Raw genomic sequence first — 11,372 nt, forward strand, 5'->3', positions numbered from 1 at the left:
ACAGAAAAGAATTTAGAAAAAGCCTTTATTGGTCTAATGTGTTGAATGTATTTAATTGATGTATTTAAAAAATTTTGCTAAACTAAAAACAAAAAATTTTAATGAGAATACATGCCAATAATTATCGGTTCCGAAATCCCGAATATTACTGATCATCGATTCTGTCCCATTATATCTTAGAATGACGATCAATGACGATCAAAAGAAGAAAAAAATTTTTTTGTGTAAAATTGAATTGAATGTATGTTGCCAATTTATTAAAAAATAATAGAACGAAAAAGAACGAAAAACAGTACGATAAACAGTATGAAAACTATAGTTAATTAAGTTTGAGAAATAGTTAATGGTATCGGTATAACGATGTCGGACAACCTTTTTCCTGACATACCCTTTGCCCGACAACGATTGTCCAACAAGACATATTCCCGAATGAACATTTTACTGACAGGACAAGGACCCAGAAATATATATAAAGTGTCAGGTTTGAGTTTGCGTATTTTGAATTAAAAAATCATGAAAATCTCTCCTTTTTTAGATAATTCCAGTCAGAATTTTATTTCCTATTATAGTAACCGACTGACATTATCATAATTCCGGCCCTGAAAAAATGCGTACAGCTCATAGTAAAAAATTTTTTTCATCACCTAACCCCTATATATATATTTCTGGGTCCTCATGACACATCTCTAATGGACATTATACCGACATTCTAGTTTTCCCTACATGACATTATCCCGACAACATATATCCCGACAGACATTTTCCCGACATGTTGAAAATGATTTACAAAAAGTAATTTATTACTGTAATAATGTAAATATAAATATAATTCTCTTACATGCTATCACAACCAAAAATTTCAAAAAAGATTAAATGTAAGGAAACAATTAGTTTTTTATTTAATTCATCCATTTTATTTATGTCTAATCACCTACATCTTTTAAATATTAGTATTCCTGCAGCACAATAATAATTATTTTTTAGATTTTAATTTTAATTTTTTTAGGTATGCGTCATTATTGTTGCTTATTGGTCGTAGTAGGGAACAGAGGTTACTTTTTTACAAGTGAGGGTCTGGTTTATGATAGCTGTTCTACTGTAGCACTCCCTATAAAAAAATTGGATACGTTTTTTATAAAGTTTTTATACGATTTTTTTTCCTTAGAAATAACGTATCATAATAGGATACGGAAAAATGCACAATTCCGTATCACTAAAAATATGGTTTGGATACGGAATTTGCACGGGATTTATATGGAATTTACATGATTTGATCACTGATTTTATCACGAAATTTATACGATTTGGTCACTAAATTTACTATTTGTATTACAGTTTACTATAATTGTATTTACATAAATCTAATTTTACTTTATTAAATTAGATAAAAAATAAAAAATAAACAAAGTACAAATACATTATGAAAATTCCCTCCTTATTAAAACCACCTATTGCAACCAAAATTATCTAAGTTCAGGTTCATTTGGAGTCAAACAACCTAAAAGAACAAAAAAAAAAAAGATTATAAACAAAACCCCATATAGTATCTGCAATCGTCCAAGTCACCAAAGGTCAGCATTCCTACAAAAAAAGAAAGAGAACTCCAGAATGTCTGACTTACATAAAAGAAAAGAATTATGAGGCGTCTAATGAAAAGAAACCAAAACAACAAAATAAATCCAAAACTGACCTACAAAAAAAGAAGACTCTGAAGCAACAAAACTGAAACAACTACAAAAAGAAAAGAATCTGAACCCAACTTACAAAAAAACAAGAAAATTTGAACTGACCTAAAAAAAGAAAAAAATCCTGAATCATCCTACAAAAAAAAAGGACTCCTAAACTGATCTACAAAAAAAGAAAAAAGAAACTGAATATTCTCACAAAAAAAAATCTGCTGGCCTATGAAATTAAATATAAATAAAAAAGAAAGGGGAATAAAGAATAAACCAAAAAAAATATTTTTTTAAAAAGAGGGGTAACGAAGTTAGGAAAGTTAAAAAAAAATTTTTTTTTAAAGCCCTATGAAAAAAAATTTCTTTAAAATATACTTAAAATGTACTTAAATATTTTAAAATATATCTAAAATGTACTTAAAATTTTTAAATGTACTTATAATATACTTAAATTATATTTAAATTGCAATTAAGTATATTTTAAATGTAATTTAAGTATAAAATTTTATACTTTAAATATACTTAACAATTTTAAGTATATTTTAAGTATATTTTAAAATGTTAAGTATATTTTAGGTATATTTTAAAATATATAAGTATATTTTAAGTATATTTTAAAAAAATACATAAGTATATTTTAAGTACATTTTAAAGAATTTTTTTTTTATAGGGAAGGGAGGACATCATAGTTAGAAAAATAAAAAATTTTTTATAAAGAGGAAATAGAAATAGAAAGAAGTAATTTTTTTAAAAAAAAAGAAGAGTGGGAATAAAAGAAAAAATTTTTTTTCAAAGGAGAGTGACGAAAAAAAAAAATTTTTTTCAAAGGAGTGACGAAAAAAAAAATTTTTCAAAGGAGAGTGACGAAAAAAAAATTTTTTTAAAGTGAGGTACGAAAAAAAAAATTATTTTTAAAAGGGGGTGACAAAGAAAGAAGAAAAATTTAGAAAAAATAACAAAAATAAGACAAGAGAAAGAGAAAGGAAAGGAAAGACAGAAAGGAAGATCGGAAGATCAAACTCATCAAAGTAAGGGTTTATATAAAAAACAAAAAACGTATCATAACAAAACAATAAACAATCATGTGATCTCGTGTTATGATACGGGATTTTTGTAAATTATCTTCTAAAAATATTAAGTTTAAAAATTCCGTATACATTCCGCATGATTAATTTTTTCCGTATACATTTCTTATACATTAGTTTTTTTAAAAGATGTTCAAAAATGAATTGCTTATTAAATATACGGAATTTGTATACGGAATCTATAGAAACGTACAAAAAATGTATACAAAACGTATCCTTTCCGTATACATATTTCTTATAGGGACTATACTTACTTTCTGATTGTAATATAATTTTACTTTAACCGCTGCCTGCTTGACATAAAATAAATAAATAAATTCGATAATGCTAAATTCTTAATTTATGTAATATAACGTTATTACCATTATAAACGCAACAATTATTATTAATATAATCGTTATTTATTTATTTAATAAACCTAAGATCTAAGAATAATAATCAAATTTATTAATTACACCTTCTGCTTTATATTTTTCTATTAAATCAGAATATTCATCATTAATATCCATATTAAATTTTAATAATAAAGAATTTCTACCTTTCCAATTATCTAAAAATAATTTTAAAGAATCTAAATCAGGAGATACATAAGAATTATAAAATTTAAATTTATATAAAGTAATTGGAGATAATCTAATTAATAAATCAAATAAATTATTCCAATCAAATACTCTATCATCAGTGAGAATATTTAATTTAATTAAATATTTACAAGTAATTAATAATTTTTCTAATTCAATAAGATTATTACTTTTAATTACTAAAGTAAGATATTTAAGATTTGAACAATTATGATAAATAACTTGAATAATTCTTTTATTATCATTCTCACTATGATAAGTATAATCAATTTTTATTTCATCAAGAGAACCACTTGTATTTTCAATTAAATTTGTTATAGGTTTGATTGGAACATATCTTGCTTTTAAAATTTGTAAAAAAGGTAAAGATAAATTTTCCAAACAATTCCATTGATAATGACGACTACCAAGACAACTACAATCCAATTCTAATCTTATTAAATAAATAAAAGATGAAAGAATCATTAAAGTAGGTTGTTTAGTTATCTTAAGATAACGTATAGTATTTGAATGTTTCATTAAAGATTTTTCAAGAATTTTATGAAATGGTTCATAATTAATATGAATATAAAAGTCATATTTAATTAATAAACGAACATTAATTAAATTTGTAGGAATATCAATTAATTTAATAATATCACAATTATTATTATTCTCATCAATAATAAGTTCCAATTCTTTAATTGATTTACAAATTTTTGATAAACCATCCAAAACATTATCACCTATATTGGAACTACAACTAAGAAATACAATATTTGAAAAACAATTTTGAAACCCAGGGAAAAGATTTATTTGATAATTAAATTGTTTAGGTATATAAAGATGAGTAAATTTTGTATTTTCATTAATAAGAAGATTGATTATTTCTAATTGAATGATTAATGTATCATTATTAATAATCTTTTTGATTTCTATTAAATTTAAATGTTTACAATAACTAACGTAATTGAATAAAGGTTTCTTATATGAAAAATTAAAGTATTGACCTAATTTATTTTTTGATTCATCCGATAAATTCGAATTAATTAAATTTAATAATAATTCTCTTTTTCGTAATTTACAACCATTCTTTAAGAATTTCCATGGGTCTTTCCATAAAATTGGAATAATTGTTTCACACCATGTTTTATCAACAAAAAGACAAGAATAAAGAGTTTCTTTATTATCTTGTAATTCTTGAAATATTAAATAAAGGATGTCTTTGTATAGTTTGGGCATTCTTCTTTTTCTTAAAAAAAAAAGGAAAAAAAAATAAAAATGAAAAAATGAAAAAAAAAAAAATTATTTTTTTTACAAAAACGGTAATTAAATGTTAGTATAAATGGTTTGTGAAATGTCGTACATTTTTTACAAATGATTGGTGAAATGTTGTACCACATTTTTAACTTTTCATATCAAAATGATCATCAATGACAAATTATGGTGAAATGATAATTTTAAGGAACGGAACGGAAAATCCTAAATAGTGTCTTATTGGCTCGTTAGATAATTTAAACGTAAAATAATATAATTTCGACCACAAATTATACTATTTAACACATAATTAAATCAAATACGATCAATTTTAATTCTTTCTAATAAATATAAACATTTCTTTATAAAGTATAATTTGTAAAATACAAATTATATTTACTTAGACTTTAAATGATTAACTTTATCCTATATTTATCACTAGCGTCGTAACTAGATTTTTACGCTAACTACGTAATATTTTCTACGTACGTCGGTACATGAACTATTGTTGATTAATTTTTTTTAGTATTTTCTATTTTAAATTTTTTTTCTTTTTTTTCTGCATTTTATTTCCTAAATGTCATTTCATCTTCTTTATCTTGTATTGCTTTATATCTTCTTTTATCATCCTTTGTTCTTTTCTTTTCTATTTCATCTACCCATTACATCTTTATACCTATTATATCAAATAGTGATTTAGAAAAGCTCTTAGGAAGTTTCAGCTGTGATATCATCTGATTTTACATTCGGTGGTAATGAGATACTACGAATGAAACAACCATAACTACGTTCTTGGATATTAACGTTCATTAAAGGAACAAAGATATTATTTTCACGGCTAGAATGAATATTACCACGTCTAGCTACGTTCAATCTATTGAAAATATGACTAATTTTAGTTTGATTAAACATTTTGTACTGATTGTTCAATTGAAAATATTGATGTCTTTGAATCTACATTCTAAAATAATACCAATTTTATTAAAGATGTATTTACATTTCAAACTTACTGCTATCAATTTATAATAAATTATTTTTCAAAATTATACGAATTTCACGAACATAACATCGGTATTCCATCACGAGGTATAATTTTGGTTTATTCCCCGGAATTTACAAAAATTTCGGCTGAAATGGAACCATCATCATTTGAAGTATAGTAATAACAAATATGTTATTGACAAAGCAGATACATAATTAATATTTTATCAGTTTACAATTGATAACTTTTATTAATCAATATTAAAAGGTCCTAAATTCTACAACCTAATTGTTTTAATAAAACATTAAAATCAAAATTTACAATTGTATTATTAAATTTATTTCATTATAGTACAGCACAGTTTAGTATTTAATTACTAGATAATAAGAAAATAATATTAGTATAATCCTGTACTGGTATACCCTTATGAATTATTTTTAATTACGACTTGCTTGTAAACAAAATTTATGTTTTATCGTATTCGTTCAGTACTAGACGCAGAATTTTACGACGATTATTGGAAAATAAATGGTAATATCAATAGTAAAAAACTTTATTTCAATTTTCTAGATTCTCCTAAAATTAATGATTTATTTTTTCTTCTGGAGGAACGAACAATGCGCAGTTTTCATTAACGTGAAAATCAACGATTTACAAAATATATACGTTATTTATAATAATATATTAATATTAAAAATGTCAAAATTTGATGTGCTTTATTATTTGATTTAATTTAGTATAGAATCATTAAAAAAATCCACAGCCATGAAATCATAACAGATCAATGAATTGGAAAAAAATGATCCGAAATAGGGTATCAATGATCGGAATAACTTCCACCATTGGTTAAAATATTCCTTATTAGTAAAACAAATAAAAAATAATAAAAAAATATATATCAAGTGAAATTAATTTTCGAAAATGACCCAATGGAAACTCTATTTAAATAAATTAAATATCTCAAATGGAGACTCCGCCAAACATTTTCATATTGTAAACCTTTTATTGAGGAATCATGGTGTAACAATTGTGACTCACTTAGAACTAATGATGGAAGGATGGACCAGTGGAAATTCGGACGTTGACAAGTTTATAAAAGATACAATATATAATACAAGAAAAGATGGTTCTTGAATGGTTTCATTTGATAGATTTATAGATATAAAAGAAATTGATGAAGGTGGATTTTCCAAAGTATATTCTGCAATATGGACAGATGGTAAATCAAAATTAGTACGTTTTTATAATGTTATTATTAATTTAATTATTATATTTTTATTAATGATAATTTATTTAAAAATTATAGCTTAAAATACATTGGAATACGTTTAAAGAATATGGATTAACATTGTACGGAATAACTAATAATCCGGATACTAAAAAATTTATGATGATGATTATACAATTTACTGATAAAGGAAGTTTGTGAAATCGTCTTTCAAATAATTTTAACAATATTTTATGAATAGATAAAATTGACTGCGTCAAATATCAATAAACCTTAATGAAATTACATATTTTCATAGTGAAAATATCTTACAAGCTGATGAGGTTATATCTTATATTTCAGATTTTGGATTATCAGGACTAGCAAATGAACAAATATCAGATGATAAAGTATATGTAGTAACGCCATTCATATATTGCACCAGAAGTCTTAATAGAGAATCATATACATCACCGTCCGATATTTATAGTCTAGGTGTAGTTATGGCTGAATTACCATCAGGAAAACTATCATTTTACAATAAAAAAACTTAGCAATATGTAGTGGACTAAGACCAGAATTTGGAAAGGGAACTTCTGAATGTTATAAGAAATTAGCTTATAAACGTATGAATTCTAATTCAATTGAAAGACCACCAGCTAAAGGATTAAAATAAATATTTCAATTTTTGTATAGCTCGATTGTAAATTCTCTAGAATATTGTGGTTATAAAGGAAAAGAAATTAAAGCAGCATTTGAAGAAGCTAAAGAAATATCAAACATCTCAACTTTATATGACGCTATATATACTAGTAGAGCTTTTGCATATAGAAATTTATGATATAGCGAATATTAGGCGTGATACGGATTTTGATATATGAAAAAAATTAACAAATTTTTTCTGATTTTTTTTACGAATATAATGAAGAATTGTTGTTTATACTGATTTATTTTCAAAATTTACGAATATACCAAAGAATTTTTGCGAAATAAACTTACTATAAAGAACTAACATTTTCTCACTGTAACAACACATAAAATTAATAAGTAATGAATACGCTCATAACTTACTGCTGTTTTTTTACTCTAGCTATTTTTAAAAATGCTGAAAGTCCATCCTGTAAAACCTATAATAAATAATAGTAATAAGCAACTTAATGAATTTCATAGGAAACATAAACCACCCATAACGGCACAAAAGGAAAAAATTTGTTTGAAAAAATTTCTACTCTATCTTCAAAAATATTCATATAGTGATATAACAAAATTTCATGTTAAAATTTTAAATTCGCGTAATTTATTCATGTAAAATTAAAATAATAATTTTTAACGAACTATTCAGTAAATTCATTATAGTGATTAGTAATATGCCGAATATTCGCTATGATATACCAAATATTTCGTCGAATTTTTGAAAAAAATTTAAAAATTTACAATTTCACATTTACCGTATAGTAAGTAATACAAATTTCGGGGTTCCTTCAATGTTCATAATATTATTATCTTTTCCCTACGGATAATAGTATGAAATATCTTATATTTCTTTCATTTACCATATTTAATAGACAAAGTTCATTTAACTAATCATACAATATTATTATTCGTATCCACCTTGATTTTCATTAATTAAAAATATTTTAATTCGTGATCCGGATGTCGATCAGTGAAAATTCGTAAATAATAAGAATCTGCCGTCGCCACAAAGACAAGTCATTTTTTAATTTTCATCGGAAGGGAAATTAATAATGCATTCGAAAGCTGTGGTTTTCTGCTATAAAATACTGCGTAACATTTTCATTTTGTTATACTTGATGCAATGATACCTTATCCACAAAAATGCCAATTAAATGAATTTCATTAATGATCTACAAAATTTCGCCCCATTTTTTGATAGTAATTTTCACTGATTTATAGCCGGATCTCGAATTAATTAAAATTTTTATTTCAAACTAATTTATTTTTGATATAATTTGGCAATGATTTTTCTATTTTTTTCTATTTATAGGCTTATTGCTATTTATTTTTTTAAAAATACAGAAAAAAATTTATATGATCTACATTACCGATAATTTTACTTCGCATTTTTATTTTAACCATTTCGGGTTAGATTTATTTTTTATAATGATCAGCTGCTGCTTACGAATTTTCTTTGATACAAAAATAGTAATTTTTGTATACAATAGTAGTACAAATAGTAATACAAATAAGTAATACAATTATACAAATGTGCGCAATTTGTCGAACTTCGTTCAATTCATAATTTTTTTCTTTTCCCCATAATAATTCTGAAATTTATTTTGAGTAACGTAGTTATTTATTTATATAACTAAAATTAAAATTATAATCCACAGCTCAATTTAATATGAATGAAACCCCAAAAAATTTATGGAAGAGTACTGATTTAAGTGAATATCAGGTAATGGCAATTTAATATTTTTAATAATTATAATTATTTTATTGAATTTTTGTAGTTAAAAATATCAATAATTTTTTGTCTATTAAAAGCTCCATGTTACAATTCCTACTATTGATTTAACTATTGAATCAGAAAATGTAGATGAAAGATTAGTTTATATAAGAGATTTAGAAAAAAGAAAACAAGCATATGGAATATGTGGAGAATGTAAAGAACCTGGCACAGGATACAAATGGTGTCAATCTTGTAATGCTAAAAGATTTAAAGATAACTTTAAAAATTGGACTAGTGGAAATAAAGATCTTGATGAATTTATACAGCAATCACAACTTAATGCTGTATATCATAAAAAATATCTTGAATGGATACCTTTTGAAAAATTTCAAAATATCACTTATATTGCGGAAGGTGGTTTTGGTAAGATTTATTCAGCTGAATGGCCTGAAGGATATATTTATTATTGGGATATTGAAAATCAAAAATGGTATAGAGAGCAAAATGATAAATATGCATTGAAAAGTTTGAATAATTCTTCTGATATATGTTCAGATTTTTTAAATGAGGTAATTTAAACTTACTCTGTCTTATATATAAAGATTGTTATTTGTATTTATTTATAATAAAATTTTTCCTTTTTAATGATAATTAGATTAAATCTCATCTTCAGATTTATCTTAATGATATTGTTCAATGTTTTGGTATTACTCAAGATCCAAATAATAAAGAGTATATGATGGTTATAAGATATTGTTATGATGGAAATTTGAGAAATTATTTAAATAAATCTGAAGATTATATCAATTATAAATCAAAAATTGATCAATTACAACAAATTGCAAGAGGACTTTTAGATATTCATAATGCTGAAAAAGTTCACAAAGATTTTCATTCAGGTAATATATTATTTGGTCCTACATATATAAGTGATTTAGGAATGTGTCAACCAGCAAATATAAAGCAAACAGTTAAAGAAAAAGGAATTTATGGAGTATTACCATATATGGCACCAGAAGTTTTACGTGGACAACAATATACAAAAGCAGCAGATATTTACTCATTTGGAATAATAATGAACGAATTTCTTTCTGAAGAAATTCCTTTTAATGATATTCCTCATGATGAATTTTTAGCTATTAAAATATGTATAGGACTTAGACCAACAATTTCTAATGACATACCAAAGATACTTACAGATTTGATAATAAAATGTTGGGATGCTGAAATAAAAAACAGACCAACCACTAAAGAATTGCATCAACTATTAAAAAAATGGGATGATGGAATTTTAGAACTTGAAGAAGGTGGTGCCAATAGTCAAAATAGTGAAATTTATTTTCAAATAGAAGAATGTGATAAAATTAGAGAAGAAAAATTCAAAAACAGGTCAAATGAAGATAAATCCAAAAGCTTCAAAACGCATCCACAAGCAATTTATACTAGTAGACTTTTAAATTTCAAAAATCTTCCAATACCAGTAAATTTTTCAGATTTATCATCTTTTAAATTCGATTTAGGTAATTAAATTTAATTTTGTTTTATCATATAATCCATATTACATTATTAATGTTGTTTCTATTTTTAATAGACACTAGTTATACTGCTCAATCAACATCAGCAAATCCAAGTAAGTATTCCCTTTATATTATAATTATTTTATTATTTATTAACGTTTAAATACTATAAATACATAATACAGTTTCAGAATGCTTAGATTGCGAAATTAAGTGAATTAGGTAAGTTGTAATTTTATTGATATTTTATATCTAATTTATTTTTTTTGAAATTTCCAAGATGATGAACATAATACTGAATGAAGTTTCTTTTTATATGAAAGTTGAAGTCAAATAGTTTAATCATATATTGAAGTTAGTTACTTCTATTTTTCTTTCATTTATACTTTATTTATATAGAATATTCTTAAATATAAAATCCAATAAATCTATATGTACTATATATTATAAAAATCTATAAAGATTTTAAACATAAAACTGTAATACAATAAGTATATTTGCAACTGCAAATATTCCGCTCAATGTGTCTTTGCTCAATGATAATTGTTATAAATTCTTGGTGAAATTTCATTTATTATATCATTTTATGTGTAATAAAATAAATGGTTTTGGTTAATACTTAAGGTAGTTAGATCAGGTTAACTAAAATTCATTTTTTTTTTTTGAGATGAAAATGAT

At 24.0% G+C, this 11,372-nt stretch overlaps 4 protein-coding genes across 4 annotated transcripts; 2 read left to right on the forward strand and 2 right to left on the reverse strand.

Moving 5' to 3' along the window:
• Positions 1 to 3,186: 3,186 nt before the first annotated feature.
• On the reverse strand, positions 3,187 to 4,563 carry OCT59_016064 (uncharacterized protein; the record flags this gene model as incomplete). Its single annotated transcript, XM_025324452.1, has 1 exon — positions 3,187 to 4,563. The coding sequence occupies one exon, from the start codon at positions 4,561 to 4,563 to the stop codon at positions 3,187 to 3,189; it is 1,377 nt and encodes a 458-aa protein (XP_025185955.1).
• A 723-nt stretch (positions 4,564 to 5,286) lies between these two features.
• Positions 5,287 to 5,490, reverse strand: OCT59_016065 (uncharacterized protein; the record flags this gene model as incomplete). The annotated part of the gene is made up of 1 exon (XM_066132223.1): positions 5,287 to 5,490. One exon carries the CDS (start codon positions 5,488 to 5,490, stop codon positions 5,287 to 5,289), a length of 204 nt encoding a protein of 67 aa, XP_066003231.1.
• A 991-nt stretch (positions 5,491 to 6,481) lies between these two features.
• Positions 6,482 to 7,443, forward strand: OCT59_016066 (uncharacterized protein; the record flags this gene model as incomplete). Its single annotated transcript, XM_066132224.1, has 4 exons — positions 6,482 to 6,648; positions 6,712 to 6,793; positions 6,867 to 6,981; positions 7,322 to 7,443. The coding sequence occupies 4 exons, from the start codon at positions 6,482 to 6,484 to the stop codon at positions 7,441 to 7,443; spliced, it is 486 nt and encodes a 161-aa protein (XP_066003232.1).
• Positions 7,444 to 9,129: 1,686 nt separating this feature from the next.
• On the forward strand, positions 9,130 to 10,911 carry OCT59_016067 (uncharacterized protein; the record flags this gene model as incomplete). The annotated part of the gene is made up of 6 exons (XM_066132225.1): positions 9,130 to 9,183; positions 9,273 to 9,600; positions 9,733 to 9,746; positions 9,833 to 10,697; positions 10,769 to 10,807; positions 10,880 to 10,911. The coding sequence occupies 6 exons, from the start codon at positions 9,130 to 9,132 to the stop codon at positions 10,909 to 10,911; spliced, it is 1,332 nt and encodes a 443-aa protein (XP_066003233.1).
• Positions 10,912 to 11,372: the final 461 nt, after the last annotated feature.

The sequence above is a fragment of the Rhizophagus irregularis genome, chromosome 24 (genome assembly GCF_026210795.1).
Source record: "Rhizophagus irregularis chromosome 24, complete sequence".
NCBI classification, from domain to species: Eukaryota; Fungi; Glomeromycota; class Glomeromycetes; order Glomerales; family Glomeraceae; genus Rhizophagus; species Rhizophagus irregularis.